This window comes from Orcinus orca, chromosome 10, assembly GCF_937001465.1.
Source record: "Orcinus orca chromosome 10, mOrcOrc1.1, whole genome shotgun sequence".
NCBI lineage: Eukaryota > Metazoa > Chordata > Mammalia > Artiodactyla > Delphinidae > Orcinus > Orcinus orca.
In genome coordinates this window covers 36,848,660-36,868,658 of record NC_064568.1, presented here as the reverse complement: position 1 = coordinate 36,868,658, position 19,999 = coordinate 36,848,660, and the positions used below count along the sequence as shown (strand labels likewise).

The 19,999-nt window shown below is 48.8% G+C and overlaps 2 protein-coding genes across 6 annotated transcripts in view; both read left to right on the top strand.

Moving 5' to 3' along the window:
* RAD54L2 (RAD54 like 2) overlaps nt 1–15,711 on the top strand; it is a 90,899-nt gene extending 75,188 nt beyond the window's left edge. For both annotated transcript variants that reach the window (XM_033424498.2, XM_033424493.2), the window contains 7 exons: nt 89–294; nt 713–885; nt 1,405–1,601; nt 4,040–4,239; nt 5,441–5,530; nt 7,894–7,986; nt 9,835–15,711. In XM_033424498.2, the coding sequence (XP_033280389.1) occupies nt 89–294; nt 713–885; nt 1,405–1,601; nt 4,040–4,239; nt 5,441–5,530; nt 7,894–7,986; nt 9,835–10,829 (1,954 nt within the window). In that variant the 3' untranslated portion in view covers nt 10,830–15,711. The remainder of the gene's footprint in view (nt 1–88; nt 295–712; nt 886–1,404; nt 1,602–4,039; nt 4,240–5,440; nt 5,531–7,893; nt 7,987–9,834) is intronic.
* A 2,310-nt stretch (nt 15,712–18,021) lies between these two features.
* Nucleotides 18,022–19,999, top strand: part of TEX264 (testis expressed 264, ER-phagy receptor) — a 29,398-nt gene continuing 27,420 nt past the window's right edge. For 2 of the 4 annotated variants that reach the window (XM_012532357.3, XM_033424501.2), the window contains exons 1-2: nt 18,022–18,178; nt 19,175–19,250. The gene's annotated coding sequence lies outside the window, so the exon portion shown is untranslated. Of the gene's footprint in view, nt 18,179–18,596; nt 18,618–18,741; nt 18,922–19,174; nt 19,251–19,999 lie in introns of those variants that run through there. The other 2 variants (XM_049693571.1, XM_033424503.2) reach the window with 2 other exon arrangements.

Sequence of the window (19,999 nt, the reverse complement as noted above, 5' to 3'; positions counted from 1 at the left end):
ATCGGGGTAGGAGTCACAGAGGGTAAAACCAATTTGAAAACTATCTTAAAAACTAAAGGTTCTGTGATTATTGGCTTGTGTTTTAAAGGGCTGGGTGCTTGGGCGTGAATCTGATTGGTGCCAACCGAGTGGTGGTGTTTGATGCTTCCTGGAACCCTTGCCATGATGCTCAGGCAGTATGTCGGGTATACCGTTACGGCCAGAAAAAGCCCTGTCACATCTATCGCCTTGTGGCTGATTTCACCCTCGAAAAGAAGATCTATGACCGTCAGATTTCCAAGCAGGGCATGTCAGGTGGGCCATCTTCCAGGCTCAGAAGAGGCACATTTATACAGGCTACCACTCTAATTGTATCAAGAGTGGGAGGGGAGGGGGGCAGGATGTGGAAACACAGGCTTTCAGTCATAGAAAGTTAGCAGTTCCTTCCATCTCATTCTGATTCAAATAATTGCTTAAGAGGGAATTTACCTCAGATTGTTGAAGATGGGTTTAATGATAAGAGCTGAGCTGGTTATGCAATTTTCTCTTAACATATTTCTGTTTCATGAGGGTCTCAGACCTGCTGTTTGACTTTCAGATATGGGGTGGCCTGAGATGGTTTAGATATTGGTAACAATTATGCCACCCACAACCTTTCTTCCAATATTTGTAGCTATGCTTTTGCAGTTTTCTTTGCTGTGAACTGACTTTCTCCATGTCTTCTCCCTTCTAGATAGGGTCGTGGATGATCTCAATCCAATGCTGAACTTTACTCGAAAGGAGGTGGAGAACCTACTGCACTTTGTTGAGAAGGAGCCAGCTCCCCAAGCATCCTTGAACATAAAGGGGATCAAGGAGCCAGTCCTGCAACTTGCCTGTCTGAAATACCCTCACCTCATCACCAAGGTAAGACCCTGGTATGCATGTGTCCCAGTACTGCACTCTCCACTGAGGGAGGCTTGTCTGGCAAGCTAGTTTCCTTCATCCAAAGTTTTGTTTCATGCAGACAACTTGAATTCATCTGCTTCTTTTCCTTGCCCCAGACAGTCCCCCTCCCCTCTCCAAACCACCTATCCTATCCTAGTCTCATCCTAGGAGTGTGTGCTCAGTCATGAGAATAATTTGGCCGTTGTGAGTTTTCCTAGCAGAAAGAGAGGGGGAAAAGTTCTGAAAATATAGTCTGGTAATTCTCTGAACTCTCCCATCCTTTTGATATGGAAGGCAGACTTAGGTTGTCCAAAGCTGGTGCTAGGTTAGAGTTGAGAATTTATGCTGCTGACAGGAAGACAGTAAACCCACCTGTGTGTCTGTGAGCAGGCTCTTTGCTAAGTACTGGAGACAGCCAGCCATTTCTTGGTTTCAAAGTAAGGCTTATTGTATGTCACAAAGACTGGTAATTAAATCAACATCCTCCTGTGTCCCCAGGAGCCTTTTGAGCATGAGTCATTGCTCCTTAACCGAAAGGATCACAAGCTGACCAAAGCTGAGAAAAAAGCAGCAAAGAAAAGCTACGAGGAAGACAAACGTACATCGGTCCCCTACACCCGCCCATCATATGCTCAGTATTACCCCGCCAGTGACCAGAGCCTGACCAGCATCCCTGCCTTCAGTCAGAGAAACTGGTGAGTCACTGAAAAGGGAGGAAGATTTGCTGCTGGGCCAGGGTCAAGCCTTTCAACTGGTTCCTTTTTTAAATAAAGGGAGACCCTACAACTTGCTCTTTGGCTGCTGTGAACTGAGAGGTTCTGCTCTTGGATGAGGTGCTGAAGCAGTTCAGCAGCCCTGGTGTTTTAAGCAGCTCTGGCTGGAAGAGTGAGCTGCTGGGCTTGTGACTCAGGAGAGTCCCTCTGGACTCCCGAGGAGATGCAGCTTCCCATAACACAAATGCCCAGCCCTCCCACACAGCTGCTTCCTATCTGCAGCCCCTTGGTGCTAGCCCTCACTTAGCAGCGAAGTTCAAGAGTGAAGGCCAGGTCTTCTGTGGGTCTTGGATTGCAGTCAGGGAATCCTGCTGTTCCTAATGGGATTTCACTCTGTGTCCGCCTTATTCCTGAGCAAAAAATCTTTTTCTTGAGTACAGCTTCCAGAACTATTAAGAATAGGAACAGCATGGAAGCCAATTGCTAGGTGGGAGAAAAGCTCTTTGTAGGAAATTATAGAATAGTTATCTCTGTTTTTTTTCCTCATTACAAGACAAAGTGCCTCATAGCCTTTATCAGATCAGCTTCCTGATTGCCTGGTTTGCATTTTTACATTATTTGATTATCTTGAATTAAAGATAATTATTTTGAGAGGGATAGATTTAAGAATTGTTTCTTTTGACTATTCCATGTTTACCAAAAAATAAACTTGTCAAATGAGTTTCTAAAGGAACTGAAGCCATGTAAGATTTTATGTAAGACTAAATTTTGGTGAGTAAATTTGCTACTTTTTATGTATAAGATGCTTTCAAGTAGAAAATTACCATGTTTCAAAGCCTTCAAACTTTATTTCTGTGTCATTTTCCAAGATACTGTTGCCTGAGTATGTTCTTCTCTGGTCCTCCACCCCTTTTATCTCTTTCCTGGGCTTTTCCTTGTAATAGCAGGAATGGACTAAGTCTGAACCCAGTAGGAGAAAAGCCATATGGGGGGAAGATGTGACAAATGAGCTGGGCTGTGAGGAGATTTCAGCTCCTTTTCTGGCCCAACTCTGGCCCTGTGGGAGGCATTGGCCTCTCACAGCATTTGATGAGCCATCCCATGATCCTGCTGATTCCTTATCCTGTCTGGGTACATGTGAGGAGGCCTTTCCGCCCAAATTCCTAGCCTTAGCCCCTGCAGAGTATGGGGCTTAGGCTAGATTCCTGTTACCCTTCTGACTTCTTATCCTGAGAAGAGTCCCATTGACATCTGAGCAGGGCCCCCAGCTCCTGCATAGCCACCTTGGGCAGGCATTGCGGAAGTGGGTCCCAGATCCTGGTGAGCTTGCCGTGCTACCTGGCCTATCTCGGAATGATGGCATCCACAGGGCCCCAGGGGTTGCCCAAAGGCAACCTGAGAGCAGTGTGACTGAGGAGACATGCAGACCTACTCCAACAGCAGTGGTGTGTTCTTTTATGTGCCAGTCTTCAGTCAGATGAGGAAGAGCATACCAGTCCAAGAGGCTCTCTTTCTCTGAACTAAAGACCAAAGATGCAGACTTCAGAAATCTTAGAGACAGGGGCTTTATTTCAGAAACCTTAAATAAGGAGTAGCTTTCTCAAGGTACCAACATCCAGTTGAAAGGAAGGTGAAAAGTGAGGAATGCATCATTGACCACAGGATAACATTTTGGCACTTTGGTAGTAAGAGATGCACAACCGGTACTCAGGCTGGCCATGGCTCTGTGCCATGTAGAAGCCCAACTTCTGTGCACGGCGTTTTGCCTGCTGCTGCTTTTGTGGTGGCTGTGACTTTAGGGGCACTTTGGGGATTGGCCCTGGGAGAAGTCCATTGAAAAGTAATTCAGAAGAGAGAGGTGTCTGCATTACTTATTGAAACTTGAGATTTCAGAGCGTAACGATGGTTAAAGTTGGATAGATAGTCTCAAGACCACCAGAACATGTGACGTCACATGGCCCTATTTTCTTGGGTTAGTGGGAAAATTCCACCCATCTATCTTCAAATTAGTATGCACCGTGTTCTGAAGAACTTCCCCCCCACTTAATGCCTCTTTGCCTCTACCTGACTTCCAAGGATGAATTCCTTCCAAGGACGAATTCCTAATTTATGTAGACAGTCCAAATTCTAGAGGAGCAGATGTCACCTCACATTTCCAAAAAGGCATTATTCCACTGACATTGATTCTTCTTAGACTCTGAGAGGCGTTATCCCTTGCTATCTCTGTCTCCTCTCTGTCTCAGCCCTGCCTCTAGTCTCCTTTTGAATTTACCATACCCTGCAGGTTCTTTTGATCCTTCTCTCAGCAGCATCTGAGGCTGTAGAATGGGGAAGTCTGGAGAGGCTCAGCAGTCTTTGCAGAAAGATAAGTAAGGGCTGTTCTGCCAAACTTCCTTAGTGTGCTTCTCTTTCTCTCCTAGGCAGCCAACACTGAAGAGTGATGAGAAGCCTGTGGCCAGTGTTCGTCCTGTACAGTCCACCCCAATCCCCATGATGCCACGGCATGTCCCACTGGGAGGTAGTGTAAGCTCTGCCTCCAGCACAAATCCAGCTATGAACTTCCCAATCAACTACCTGCAACGTGCGGGAGTCCTTGTGCAGAAGGTGGTCACCACAACAGGTTGGGAGCTCCTGAGTTCTCTTCCAGGGTGCTGTCCCTTTTAAAATTACTTTGTTCATTCAGGAAGTATTTATTAAACAATGTTTGCATTCTAGGCCATACTACATTGGCACTCTAGGTAAAAATAGAGAAGGCAGCAGTCCCTGATCTTGAAGAATTTGCATTCTAATGAAATGTCTTAAGAAGAGCAACATGGAACTGGGTTTTCTTGAATGTGGTGGGTGGGATGGACTCTGAACACTGCAGAGATTGTGGAAATGTCACTGGACATAGGGTTGGTCTTCAGAGAGAGGTGTGAATGTGTTGAGTCCTGCCTGACTTGTAGGGTCAGGTGGGTATGAAAGACAGCTCTCAACCTCTTTAGTTAAAAGACCTAAATGTCTCTTGCTTCTTTCTTTGTAAGTTTAATGTAGATCGAGCATGATGGGCCAGTGGTAGGAGTTGGGCAGCCCATCCGTCCCTGCAATTGATTCTGTGGTTCAGGGTAATTGGGAAGGAAAGCATTTCATGATGCTGTTTTTCATCTTGTTATCTAGAAATACTCATAATACATTTTCATGAAAACATCTTAATTGGTTTTTTTGAGTATGAAAATAATAGCTGTTCATTGTAAAAAAAAGAAAAAAATTTGAAACAAATTAAAAACAAAGAGAGAGGCTCTCAGGACTTCCCTGGTGGTCCAGTGGTTAAAACTCCACGCTTCCACTGCAGGGGGTGTGGTTTCAATCCCTGGTCGGGGAACTAAGATCCCACATGCCCTGCGGCACAGCCAAAAAAAAGAGAGAGCCTCTCATAATCCTGTTTCTCTGCTGATTCTTGAAAATGCTCTTTCTCTTCATAGTGACAGGAGCAGCAGATACATGCAAATAGCTTAGGGAGGGAGAAACAAAAATAGAAATAAACATTTGAACTGAAACTTTTTCTAAACCAAAAACTCTATGATTTTTAAATTAAATCAAGGAAAATTGATCAGAAAGATGATCAGATTTCTAAAAAGTTTCTTGTTTTCACAGTATTCTTTGTTTAGACAGTTGTGAGAGGCCCTGCTGGTTTCAAAACTTCCTTGGTTCTGACCTCTGCTCCACTGAGACGCTTTAGGGAAACCATTGAGGAACAGGGGTGGATGTGGACTTTGCATTTTATTTCCCTCCTTCAGTCAGGCCCCATGTAATCTAAATCTGAGGTCTGTTGTCTCCACTAGATATTGTTATTCCTGGACTCAACAGCTCCACAGACGTACAGGCAAGAATTAATGCTGGTGAGAGCATCCACATCATCCGTGGGACAAAAGGTGAGAGCCTGACCAAGGGGCTTATTCCCTACCTTTGGTTGAGAGTGGTGGGCTGGCAAGCAAAATAAATACATATGGTTTGAGCTAGAGAGAAGATAGAAATCATCCTATAGGAGTGTAACACGTGGGGGAAACATGAGAAAATGACATTTCTAGGAGCTTAGCCGAGTGGGGTGGGCTCAAAGGATATCTGTCAGTGGCTTAAAAGAAAGGAGTTAGGGTCCCTGCATTCCTATATTTTGCCATCGTTTTTATGGAGACTCTTGGAGTGGGTTTGGATACACACAGTGTTTTGTATTGGTCTCAGCCTATCGATAGTATCGGCTAGGAATGCCTGGGGCACTCATCCAGTCCTGTAGTACTTGTGGCAAGCCCCCACATACATTTCCCCAGAGCCAGTGTTGTGGCTAGACCAGCCCTTGTTGTTCTTATTATGATTGCAAGATGCACCTCAGCAACAATCATCAAGGAACTTTGAAAAAACAAGGTTTACTACTCACAGGTCCTGTAGGGTACATGGCACACTCAAGGGCCACACAGGAAGGTTGTGGGGAGAGAGAGAGAGAAAGAGATTGTGGACCTGGGTCTCTGTGTTTATTAGGGTCCAAGAGTGGGGTGGCTAGGGTTTCGCAGGTTCAATCTTTATTGGTGAATTTATTTATATTTTTGGCCACGCCGTGCAGCTCGTGGGATCTTAATTCCGCAACCAGGGATCAAACTTGTTCCCCCTGCAGTGGAAGCACAGAGTCCTAACCACTGAACCACCAGGGAAGTCCCTTTATTGGTGAATTTAAAACATAAGAATGGGAATTAGTGTGTGGGAAGGGAAGAGCGAGCTCACTCAAGGGTTAGTTACCTAGGTTACCTCAGGCTTTCTAAAAAGGAACTTTTCAAGGGAGGGAGCAGCCTGGTTCCTTACCTAGTAGTTTAGCTAGTAGCTGTGCCTTATGGCTGGCAGTTTGTTTACCCAAGATGGATGTCTTTGAAATGGATGTCTGAGCAGTCAAAAGCTTAATGTCTAGCACTTACACTACACACAGGGAGGCCAGAATCAGAGGGAATGAGCTGTGGAATGGGTTATAAGCCAACCTGTTTATTGTTGTGCCGTCTTACCTACTTGCTTAGAGTGGGGTGGATGTCTCTGATTAGAAAATGTAGTGGGTGGATGAATAAGTATACCTGGGTTGCATGACAGAATTTTCCAGTGTGGCCATTTGAAAAGTCCACTGCCTCTGGCCTCCTTATGGAGTTCTCCAGATGAGATTGCTGGAGAAATCTGGGCTGGATGGTGTTAGGACACAGCTGAAGCCTATCTTTCATGTCAGCCTCTGCTGTGTGAGGCTCCCCGAGGGTCTTTGTTTAGTAAGGAGATTTTGCCCTAGCCTCTGTTGGGTTAAAGTACTTTTAGTTTCAGGGAAAAGATGCCATGAAATACATGACACCCAGAGAAGGTCATATGTAGCCCCCTTACTGGGTTCTTCCTGGCCTAGAGCAGGGGTATGCAAACTGTGGCCCACGGACCAGATCATGCCTGCTTCCTGTTACTGTACCTCTGAGCCAAGAATGGGTTTTACATTTTCAACCATTTTCAATTGGTTGAAAAAAAAAAAAATCAAAAGTATAGTATTCTGTGATGTGAAAGCGATATGAAATTCACATTTCAGTGTCCATAAATAAAGACCTTCGGAGCACAGCCACACCCAGCTGTCATGTTACAGCAGCAGAGTAGTTGCAACAGAGACCTTATGGCTCACAGAGCCAAAAATATTTACTAACTGACCCTTTAAGAAAAAGTTTTTTGACCTCTGGCCAAGAGGCAGCCCTACCAAGAGATAGATCAAATGACATGCTCAAGACCAAGGAAAGGTTGACTAGTGCTGTGTGGGAATAGAATAGCCGTCTTGAATTATTCCTGCCAAGGGAGGGGTGTTATTGAGGAAATAAGGCTCCTTCCAGATCAACAGGACCTGGGCCAGAACAGAAGGAGCCAATTTACTCTCTTTCACAGCACCCTATTTATTTCCTCCATTGCATTTAACCTTTCCTGATATTTTCTAGTATAATTGTCTATCTCCCCCTCTAGAGTTAAGCTCCGTGAGACAGGGCCCTTTTCTGTCTTGTGTACTTCAGTGTCTAGAACAGTGTCTGGTATATGGTAGTCACGCAGTCAGTGTTTGTGGAATAAGTGAGTAATATTGGGTCCACAGCTCAGTCATCCCACTCCTCATTTCAGGGATATTGAGAGAGGATGTGACACCAGTTTTATAGCTGTTTCTGAGCCCACAGTGCCCAGGCCTGGAGTTTCCCAGGGTTGGCTGTATTGCATGTCTGCTCCTAACAGTCTTCCTCATGTTTCTTCTTAGGGACATACATCCGTACCAGTGATGGGCGAATCTTTGCTGTCCGGGCGACTGGCAAACCAAAGGCCCCTGAAGATGGTCAGATGGCTGCCTCAGGTATAGTGGCTTCTACTTTCCGTTGACCTACATGGCATTTTTGGGGGGGGGGGGGTTGGTTTGTAATTAATTTATTTTTTGAATGGATAATGTGTGCATGGTTCACAATTCAAAGGGTACAAGAAGGGGTAAAGTGAAAAGTAAGTTTTTCTTCCCTCATACTTCCAGTCATCCATTGCTCCTTCCTGGAGGTGCTACTCCTGTTTTGTTTGGTTTGTTTGTTTGTTTTATAGATTTATTTATTTTTATTTATTTTTGGCTGCGTTGGGTCTTTGTTTCTGCTCGCGGGCTTTCTCTAGTTGCAGCAAACGGGAGCCACTCCTTGCCACGGTGCATGGGCCCCTCATTGCAGTGGCCTCTCCCGTTGCAGAGCACGGGCTCGGTGCGCAGGCCCCAGGAGTTGTGGCATGCAGGCTCAGCAGTTGTGGCCCTCGGGCTCCAGAGCACAGGCTCAGCAGTTGTGGCACACAGGCCTAGCTGCTCTGTGGCATGTGGAATCCTCCCAGAGCAGGGCTCGAACCCGTGTTCCCTGCATTGGCAGGCGGATTCCCAACCACTGCGCCACCAGGGAAGTCCCTCCTGTTGTTGTTTTGTTTTGTTTTGTTTTGTTTTAAAAGATATTCTATACATATACATGGTACAGGGATATGTATGTGCGCACGTATCTGTGTATATTAAAAAAATGTATATATGTATATAACTTTTCTTTGCATTTTTAAACAAATGCTAATTTACTGTAATATACTGTTTGATCTTTTCTTCATTCACTAGTGTATCTCAGTGCTTGTTCCTTATCCTTTCTTTAAATGTTCCTCAGTGAAGGTTTGCACAAGATGCAGTTAGATGGGTGTAATACAGTGCATTACCGAGTTCCCTGTCCCTGGACATTTAGATTGTTGTGCTCCACCATTACAGTACTGGTTCACAGTCATATGGGTGTATCTATAGGAAAAATTCCTAGAAGTGGGATTGCCAGATCAAAGAGTATATGTGTGGCACATTAACAATGTTAGGAACTCTTGCAAAAGTCCCCTCTGTGGGAGTGGTTCTCACTTATCCTCCCACCATGAGGTATGAGGGTATGAGAGCTAGATTGCTCTTGTTCCCAGCTTTTATCATGGAAATTGAGAGACATGCAGACAAGTTGAAAGAACAGCACTGTGAGCACCCATGTATCCTACAGCTAGATCCAATGACTGTTATCATTCTCATAAACTTTCTTCTCTCTCCTCCTTCCTATTATTTGAACTATTTGTAAGTTGAAGACATCATGTCATTTCATCCCTAAATATTTCAGCACACATTTGCTAAGATTAAGGACATACTCCTCCTAGTCACAAAACCATTATCGCACTAAAAAAAGTTAACAATCCCATAATATTCCCTACTAGTCAGGCCATTTTCAGATTTCCCAGTTGCACTATTCACTTTCATGGCCATGGATTTTGTTTTGTTTTTAACCAGGATGGACTGCTTTTTGAACTTCATTTTCCTCTTTTCTCCCATCCTGGTCACTGACCATCTTTGCCCCCAGAAGGAGTGTGACTAAAAGAATATCTTTCAGCATTTCATATCCTTTATTTCATAGGATCCACCTTGGTGGAGTTTTACAGGGAACTGGGGTACAGAGAAGTTACATGTCTTTGCATGGATAGACTTGTTTCCTAGATCAAAGGACTTCTTTCTTTGTGATTGGGAAAAATTGACTGGGTGATGTTGTTTGCACATCGAACTATTTGAATTTGGGGGACCACAGGACAGGATTTTTTTTTTTAATGGAATCTTGTCTTACACCCGCCTTCTCTCCCTGACCATTCTGGTTCTCAGTTACCTACATTTCGTCCCCAGGTTCCCAGGGGCCTTCTCTCGAGTCTACAAGCAACGGCAGACACAGTGCCTCATCACCCAAAGCCCCCGACCCTGAGGGGCTGGCCAGGCCTGTCTCTCCAGACAGCCCGGAGATCATCAGTGAGCTCCAGCAGTATGCAGATGTGGCTGCTGCCCGGGAATCCCGTCAGAGCTCCCCAAGCTCCAATGCTGCCCTGCCTGGCCCCCCAGCTCAACTTGTGGACAGCAGTGCTGTTCCTGGGACAGCTCTTGGGACTGAACCTAGACATGGGGGTCATTGCCTCAATAGTTCCCTCTTGGTGACCGGCCAGCCCTGTGGTGACAGGCACCCAGTGTTGGACTTAAGGGGCCACAAGCGAAAGTTGGCCACACCACCTGCTGCCCAGGAGTCAGCCCGCCGGCGGTCCAGGAAGGGCCATCTGCCAGCCCCCGTGCAGCCGTATGAACACGGGTATCCAGTTTCTGGCGGGTTTGCCATGCCACCCGTCTCCTTAAACCATAACCTCACCCCACCCTTCACCTCCCAGGCTGGGGAGAATTCCCTGTTTATGGGCAGTACCCCCTCCTACTACCAGCTGTCCAATTTGCTGGCAGATGCCCGCCTGGTGTTTCCAGTGACTACTGACCCTCTGGTGCCAGCAGGCCCCGTCAGTTCCTCTTCCACGGCTACCTCAGTCACTGCCAGCAACCCCTCCTTCATGCTCAACCCCTCTGTACCAGGGATACTACCCAGCTACTCACTCCCATTCTCACAGCCACTCCTGTCCGAGCCGAGGATGTTTGCGCCTTTTCCTTCCCCTGTCTTGCCCAGCAACCTTTCACGGGGCATGTCTGTCTACCCAGGCTACATATCCCCACATGCAGGCTACCCAGCTGGCGGCCTTCTCCGGTCCCAGGTGCCTCCATTTGACTCTCATGAGGTTGCTGAGGTGGGGTTCAGCTCCAATGATGATGAGGATAAGGACGATGATGTAATAGAGGTCACTGGGAAATAGCTGGGGAGCCCCTCTGCAGCTCACTCGGGGCCCCAGCAGGTTGCCCACCAAGATGGAAGGCAGCAATCTGGGCTTTCTGAGAATAGGGCACTTGGCAGGAGGGAAAAGGAAGAGGACAAAGAAGGGTGGTTGACCATAGGTGGCAGGGCTCTGTTGCTGTTTAACAAAAGAGGCAAAAATAATCCAACAGAGCAGCAATAGTGGGAAATCAGGGACCTAAAACAGGAATGGAGAGGCAGGGCAGTCTGCCTCTCTTCCTGCCTGCCTTGCTTATGCTGTCTGCTTGCTTGCTTGCCCATCTGAGGGTAGATGCTCACATCCCATTTCTGTCTTTGGGAACATTCTCTCCCGAGAGAGCTGCCTTACTGGGTGATTTAGCTTGGCCTGGAGAGGGAAGGGGAGGGAGGGAGGGTAAGAGAAGAAGGGTAGGCAGACTGAGATTCCACGTGAAGTGGAATCCTTTTAGGGGGTGGGAAAGAAGCAGACCAGGTATGTGTGTGTGTGCCTGTGTGTGTGTTTATGTTTGTACTTAACATGTATGTAACAGAGCAGGGGTGAAGGCGGGTGGGAAGGGAGGGAGGGAGGGACTAAAGGGGAAACTAAGAAATGAATTTATCTTTTGTAAAATGGAAATCAGAGTGTGGTGGTTCATGGCAACTATTAGTATGAACATCAGGGTGAGCCCAGGAGAAGAGCCATGGAAACCACAAGTTTCCTTCTACTTGGGTGAAGACAAGGCCCAGCTAACCCACGTCCCTGGTTATCAGAGCCAGACTTGTTTTAAAATTGGGGGGAAATTATTAGAGAAAATGGGCATTACCAATCTGTGTCTCTTTCCCCAGTGGCTGTCTCTGAGCAGATCTCCCTTTCTGGGGTGTGAGATTGTCTGTGTGCAGAGACTGGGAGGGAGAAGCATTGCAGTGTGTGAGTGGGAGGTCATGGAGTTGTGGCCAGAAAAAACATTCTTCACAAGGTTGGAACTGAGCCCCCAGCTGCCTGTTCTGGTGGCCTTTCCTTTTCCTTCTCCATTAGAGAGCTCCATGTTAATTTATTTCTTAAGGGCAATTATTTATTATTTGGACTTTTCATGTGTCTTGGTTCTTTTTTGGGGGGGTGGGAGGGGAGGTTAGGGTAAGGAGGGTAGGAGATGGGAAGGGAAATTTTAAGATATCTCAGACCCCATAGCTGCTGGTGAATAAATCCTGGGTAGATGGTGAATTGACCAAGGAAAGAAAGTTAGGCTTGACCAAGGTTTACACTAAACAACTATGTTTTCAGGAAATGGCCCCTCAGGAAGATCAGGGAATCCTGTGACGGATAGTTAGTGATGGTGAGACTCATTCCACAGTGCTTGAAATTTAGGATCATGGAGTTTGCAATTGGGAAGTAAGTGACCCCAAATTTGGAGCTGTGTCCTCCTGGGATGACCTTAGGGACAGGCTCTCTATGCTGACTAGTGAAGCTGTGTATAGGTGGCTGCTGGGTTGAGGGAACAGACTGTTGATTTCCTATTGGGAAATGTCTTGGCTTCCTTAACCTATCGGATGATCATTGTGGGCCTGGTGTCTGCTACCTCCATCCTCTTTGAAGGAACATGGAGGAGCCCTTCCTCTGTAGGAGACTTAAATCGTCTTAAAAGAATACATCAGTCATTCTGGGTCTCCGCCAGGGGCGAGGGGGCATCTAGGCGTTAAGCATAAACACTGGTTGTCTTCATATTGCCTTTTTCCCCCCTGCTGCTAAGACCTTGCTGGGCAGTTCTTTATGATGAACAAACCCTGTCTGGCTTTAGAGCTTTACCACCTACCCATGGGTCCCTCCTCACTGGGCAGCTGCTGCACCTGCCTCTGCCAAGCCCTGGAGGCAACTTAGCCAGCTCACCCCTAGTAGTATCTGCTTGCTTCTGCAACTCTTCTGACCAGCCTGTTTCCATTGTTGGGGAGTCTTAGCACACTCTGGCATATTATCGCCAGAGAAGAGACAAGGAGATGGCTGATGGATGGGTGTGTGTGTGTGTGTGTGTGTGTGTGTGTGTGCACTGTTCAGTTACACCAAAAGTGGAACTTAGGGAGCTTGCTTTCTGTATTTTCATAAGCACCCTGTCAGACATTTAACTCTCCTACTTATAGAAGCCTTAGACCTACAATTTAGCTATGCAAATTATTTTAATAATTTAAAAACAGCAGTTCCAACCAGTGCTTTCTCTTTCAGATGCATCCCAAGAATGAATGATGAAGGGACTCAGTTAGAGTGGGCTCTCAGGTTGAGGCTGGTTAATGGGAGTAAGCTAGCCTGGATCTCTGATTTGCAGAGCACACTCACAACCTGGGTTACAACTGATGCCTCTAAGGCTCCGGAGCACTGGGATCCCAGAAATTGTGTGTGTGTGTGTGTGTGTGTGTGTGTGTGTGTGTGTGGAAGGAGGGATATTTCTATGTTCACCTCTAGGAAATCACAGCAGCAAGCTCTGAGAATCCAGAAACTATCCCAGCAAGGAACCAAAACCAGTCACTGGAGGGATGGGCTTTTGAAGGTACCGGGAAGTAATGGGTGTTCTGAGTGGCAGCATGTGCCTGCTCTCTACCCAGTGGTTCCATGGGCTGGGTCTTGCTTCAACTCAGGAGAGGCCATAGTTTTGGGAGGCTGACCTGGCTAGACAAGATTTTCTTTGATATGTGCAGCTTATATTGTGTAAGGGGGTAGGGCTGGGATCATGGGAAATTAAGAGTGCTACTGGTTCCATGGTTTGTTTCGTTGTTCTTTTTTATTGAACCTGAAAATACTTTGACTTTTCTGTCGTCTCTTTCTGTGTGCTGGTAGGCAAGCGTGCATGCACACCAAACATAAGCATATGTGTGAGGGTAGCAGGAAATGTCTCAGAGCCCAAGAACCATGTTTTACAGTTCCTTTGATCAGAAACACTTGGTGTTGATGTCCACGCACCGTCCAGGCCTGAGTAAGGGAAGGATGGTGATAAGGGGGAGGGCAGAAGATCAGGTCTAGGTATCTTGCCTCGCTACTGTCTTCCATAGAATGTTTTCAAGGGCCTTTCAAGCCCCATCTGTCTGGTTTAGCCTAAATCCTCAGCCTAGGGAATATAGTACAATTTAATAATTCAGGATTACCATTTGTAATAATGCTTTATTCCCTTTTCTCAGTACCTTTGTAGATAAAAATTCAACAGAGACAGATTAGCCATTTAATTGAGAAAGTAAGTGAACCATGTTGGATCCAGATTTTTTCTTCAGATTAGATATCTGCAAAGTTTTCACCCCCTTGAGTTATGCTTCTTAAGCATCTTTTGACTTAAGGATGTCTCTGGTCCTTGGAACTCTATTCCCTAGGAATTAGTGTGTGGAATCACTATATACTTGTGATTCACAACTAAATATGAAAATTTCCCACTCCAGGACATGAAGCAAATCGTTGGGGTAATATTTTGCTGATAGGTTGAAACACTCAACCAAACTTTAGCCGTCTGGGTAGGACTGTCACTCCCAAAGCACTCAGCAGAGCAAGGCTCTCTGCTTGTCTGTTCATGCCTGGCATTGCTCTGGAACTGAGTCCTCATCCCAGTTGAGGTCTTCTGGGGCTTTACATTCCTTGTTCCTAGTGTTCCTGGCCATGACCCCCTTGTGCTTCCCAGTTCCCTGTGATTCCACAGAAGACCAGTCTCTCCTTTCTGAGCCATGGCCTCCTATGCACCCAACTCAGTGACTCTTCCCCCATCAAAACTCCTGAGAGAAGAGCTCCTTCCCCCATTAGTTCCCCAAGAGACTTTCTGGCCCTCTGCTGACTGTTCCCAAGAAATCCACACCTCAAGGTCTGCCTGAGAAGGTTATGCTCTCCATCAGTCACCTTCAGACTCTATTTCCCTCCTACTGACTCTTCTCTGCTGTCCTGTGTATTCCACTGTGACCCCTTAATGTCTGTTCTGTGCCACTGGCTTGGCCCTAGGCCTTTTATGAATACCCGAGTCTTACGATGAACTTCCTGAGCAGGCAGTGTCCAACTTCTTTGCTCTTCAGGGACCTTAGTCTGCTCCTTTCCTCTCTCAGAGGTCTATTTGATATAGTAATCTAGTGCATTGGAGAGAGGTAGCTAGACAGGCTGCAGAGTCTGTAAGGCTGGGGGCTGGGAGTGATTTGGGTACTCTCTGTTACCACTACTGGGATAATAATCAGAAAAGAGGGGACCTCATACTGTGACCTGACCCAGGGCCCTCCCCTGGAAGAGAGCTCAGCCCAGGTTTGTGTGTGTGTGTGTGTGTGTGTGTGTGTGTGTGTGTGTGTGTGTGTGAGAGAGAGAGAGAGACAGAGTGTATGTGTGCACAAGCATGCCCTTGTGCACGTGGGTGTAAATTGTTATCTGGTTGTGTTACTCAGGGTGGGCTGGGGACTCACCAGAAGAATCCCCTCAGCCCACCCAAGACTGTTTTTTTCCTGTACCCTCTCCAGAGGGGTCGGGGAAGGGGGTCCAGGTGGGTTGAGGGGGTCACAATGGATAACCACTAAGGCCACACTGCTGCCAGGAGGAGTGGGGTGGGGGAGAGATGAGGTGGCCCCAGGGACCTGGCACCTGGCTTTGGTTTTCCATCTTCTTTCTTCAGGACACCCCCTGAGGCCTGGGACCTGCGCCTGGCTTTGAGGAACATCTGTAGCTGGGTGTTCCAGCTGCTGGTGTGATCATGGGCTTCCCTCCTCTCTCAGCAGGGCAGGTGCTCCTGCCCCAGAGACTGGGCAACTGGCTGTTTCTATGACGTATTTATTTTTACTTGTGTTTCATGTCACTTTTTTAAAAAAGCAAACAGAACAATTGTAAGTCAGTATAACTGCCTATCAGTTTATTTCTCTTTTTGTAAAATAAAATTTAAACTGAAGAAGGCAGTGTTGTTTGATCAGGGAATTGTCTGAACAGCTGTTTGGCTGGGTGGTGGTGAAAGGGATATAACTTAGAGCATATTGGATGCTGAGATGGCACCTGTGAAGGTGGGGGGTGGGAACAGAGGGCAGACTGCTGGCAGGCTCTTTTTATGCAGTGGGGTTCATTAGGCATTTTCTGCCTTTGCTCACCTGAAGAGGACCGCATTTCCTGGCTCTAGAGGAAACAGCGAAGCTGACTCAGGGTGGCTTGAGGCTAGCTGGTCCCTCAGTCATGGCAAGTCCTGCAGGGGCAGCCCTAACTAGGCTGTGAGTGGCCAGGGATTGGGCACAGCATCAGTGCCTTCAGAGGGGGGGAGATGGCTGGTGGCAGGGTTTGCAGAGCATCTTACATTGCATGTGTGTTCTCCATTTGTCATCTGAATTAGAGGATCTAACCACTGCCTCAGAGAACTAACAAGGGCTTTGGAGCATGAAGAGGTAGGGAAGGAGGGGATGGTCTATGCTTTAGTTTCCCAAGTTTGGGGAAACATTCTCTGGAATTTACTAAGGGAGAGTTAAAGTGCTTCTGTAGGAATTCTTTGGACAGAGGAAGGCAGGAGGAGACAAAGGCCAAGTCTGGGCTCATGAGAGGAGAATATGTGCTATTGGGAGATAGGACTGGGAGTGGGGCATGGGTGAGGCAGACGGCTAGGTGATCAGCTCTGCTCAGACTTGCTGCAAGGGGTAGTGGAAAGTGCCTGGGCTACTGCCTCCTGGTGGCTAGTGGAGGCCTTGCAGGGATCCGGTGGAGATCAGGGCTTGCTTTGTTGGGAACAGCCTGCAATGAAGCCTGGGAAGCTGATGGCCTGCAGCCCCAGTCACAGGCCAACTCTACTTTCACCACAGAGGTGCTGAAGCTCCTAAGGCACACCCTGAACTCTGACGTGGGGCTCTGGAGTTCCCCAACCAAGCTAAAGGAAGTGAGCAGACAGGACAAGTTATGAAAGGGCAGCTCCAGACAACAGTTTCGTGGGAGAAGCTCATAGCTTCTGAGAAGCAGAACTGACCATACAGAGGCTGTCTGTCTCTGAGGGTACTGGCCCTTCCTCGTCTCACAGGAAATGCTTCCAAGTGTATAGTCCTCTTGCCTGGGGCACCCAAAGGGTTTGATCACGTGCCTGATGTTCATCAGCAAAACAACTGCCACGACCCTGCTAGCCCAGCCCTGAGTGCCTCTGAGGAGTCAGCTACCCATTCCGCTAGTTGGCCCAGAGCCCTGTGGGTGAGGTTCAATCTTCCCTGCCTGTGGGCAGAACAAATGTGAAGCAGAAGGAAAGGAAACCAGCTATAAGTGCCTGTGTGTGTCCAGTCTGCCCTTTGCTAGTACAGTAATGGGATCCACAAAAAGATGATTCACCTCCCAAACATCAATCCTCTGTGAGGAGCACCAAAGTAGCACTTGGCCCCGCCTGTCTTGTAGCCAATCTTAACGAGCATAGTTGTCACCTCCCCCAGCCCCTCCACTGCAAGACTGGGCCTCTCAAGAGGGCGAGGTTTTCTCTTTGGGGCCCGAGAAGAGTGCTTTGCTGTTTCTAGATCCTCAGAAATACGAGCTGAAGATTGAACCTGTCTTCAACGAACTTACAGTTGACTTGGGGGGTTATCTAGAATACTTAAGCTAGAAGGGCAGACCTGCCTCCCCCAGCTGCGTCTAGGGCACTGAGGGAGGAGCCTGGAAGGGGGGCGTTTCCCCGGTGAGCTCCAGGAGGGCGGGGCCTTGGTTTTGTTCACTTGGTATCCGCAGCCCCTAGAACTGTACTAGCAGGGAGCGGTACTCAATAAATGTTGGATGGATGAATGATCACCCCTGTGCTCCGTTTGGGGGGGGGGGAAGGGGGAGGTAAGGGTGGAGTGTTGGAGGTAGGAAGCTGATATTTGCGCTGTCCGGAGATTGGATCCCGCTTCTTCCCTGAGCCTCAGCTGTAAAACGGGAGCAAGTGCCCATGCCTTGCCCGGTTCCCAGGTCTGTCGCGAAGCCTCAGTGAGAGAAAGTAGCAGTAACTAGGGTGGTACAAATGCCAGGCTTTTACTGCCGTGCTGCACTTCCCAAGCCTCTTCAAACGATCCTCTCCGGTGCCGCCTTCCGGGACCCCACACTGCCTCTCTACTTCCCCTCATGCCTGGGGTGCTCTCGACAACCCAGAAGTTAAGAGGTTGTTCCTAAATCACCATCTGCAACCCAGTAGTTTGTGGGAGGCACGAAGGTACGGGGCGGGCTCGGCCCCTAACAGGCTCACGTTTGTTGCCCTGGATACGGGGCGGGGCAGGCCTCTGCCCATCGGGTCCCGCGCGCACGCGCCCACGGCCACGGCCACGTCCTGCCGCGAGAGGGGGCGGAGCGAGCGTGTGCGGCGGGCGCGCGCAGGCTCCGCCGCTGAGCCCCGAGCCGCGTGCGCTGATCGGCGTCCGCGGCGGGCGGCAGCTGAGGTGAGGGCCGGGCCGGGGAGGTGTTCACGCTGGGGCGGCTCCACGCACGCCGAGCTCCTGGGACCTCCGTCCGCCCGGGCGCAACCTCAGGGCCTCCCGCGTCCCCACCGTGACCCCCCGCGGCCCAGCCGCTCTTTGCATCTCGTCTCGGCCACAGCTCGCCCCGGCCGGTCCAAGGGCCCGAACGCGACCTTGGACCAGCCTACTATCCCGGATCACCCTCTGCCTCGGTCACGGGTGCAGGGCACGCCCGGAGGCAAGGGAGCCAGGGAGGGCGAGGGGGTGGGGAGCACGAAGACTGAGGCTAGAACCGTACTTTAACTCCGCCCCCGTCTCCTGAGGCCGCGCCTCGAAGCGTTGGCTGCAAACTTTTAACTTCCTTTAAGTTGCAGAGGTGCCTGGGACCCCGTGAGGTCGTGGCTGAAAAGAAAAGGGCTGGGTAAATAGGCGAGGAGAGGGCGAGCAGGGGCTGGAAGCCGAGAGTGGAGGTAGCGTCCCGTCCTTCCCGCGCAGGCCCCTCAGACTCCACGTCTTCCCGCGCCCCCCGAGTGCCAAAGTTTTGCCTGCAGCGGGCGCTTTAAGGGCGAGGCCAGCCGCCGCGGCGCACGTGAGCAGCCTCGGGAAGCCAGCGCGGGGCAGCCCGCCCAGACGCTCCGCCTGGGCCTCTAACCTGAGGAGAAACCGAGGCCCGAGAGGGGTCACAACCTGCCCGGGGTCAGCGGCAGGGGTTGTGTCACGGCCAGGTGCGGTGGCTGGAGCCCTCCAGGAAGAGGGCTCTCCAAGAACAGGGATATGTGAGCAGGGGTCTAGTGAAGAGCTGACATTTTTGAGGCGGAATTTGGCTTCTGATTTCCCTAAGGGGTCTGAGGACATGGTGGAGGGTGCAACCTTGTGGCGGGGAGAGAGTTCTTGTAGAGGCCCCTGTGGACTTTCCCTGAAAAGAGATCAGTCAGGGCAGGGTGCCCGGCTCAGTGGTTATTTTCTTTCTGCCCCCAGCCCTGGAGCACTTGGAGCGTTTGGTCCCTGCCGTGCTGGATGCCATGAGTTGCTAAAATTGAGCCTGGCTTTAGAGGTGAGCTTCCCCAGCCCTTCTCCTTCCCTTTATCTTGAGAAAAGGGGAAATTTCCATTGCCCTGCCTCCTTCCTGGGCTGACCAAAGCTCTGCGGCCCCCAGGTACCTTTCACCCCTCTTTTGGGCAGTTTAGGAGGTGAGAGAGAAATGTGGGAACTAAGCTCCTTTCAGGAGACAGGGAGTGTGCAGCTGAGAGGATGGGGGTAGGTCACAGTGAGGGCTGATCACTCCCAAGATGAGTGGGAGACTTAGATGCTGAGAGCTTCCAGCTGAGAGCCTTGGGTTCAGAGATGTCCAACGTGGATTAAATGCTTGGGCTTTTCTGGAAGTCTTGTTCCCAGGGAGGAGAGAGAAAGTGGAAGTGGGGGCCTAGAATCAGACTACCTGGATTCCCATTGCCTGCATTTTGTCCAGGTGGCTCTATTTAGTACCTTTGTGACCTTGGGCAAGGCTCTTAATCTCTAACCACTTGTTTTCTGATCCATATACACTTGGTTTTGAGGATTAATGAAGTATCTGTGTTTCAACGTTTAGACAGTGCCTAGCATATAGTAAGTACTAAGTGGAAGATTCATCATCATTATCATCAAAGAAAACAGGAGTGAAACTAGCTGGGGGCCAGGAACAGGGGTCAATGAGAAGACCAGTGTGAGACACCTCAAGGTCATGATGCCAAAGGTTTAGAAGTTTACTTTGCGTTTTTTATGAGACAAACACGGTGTGCACATTGACTCCAAAGACAGTTTTTC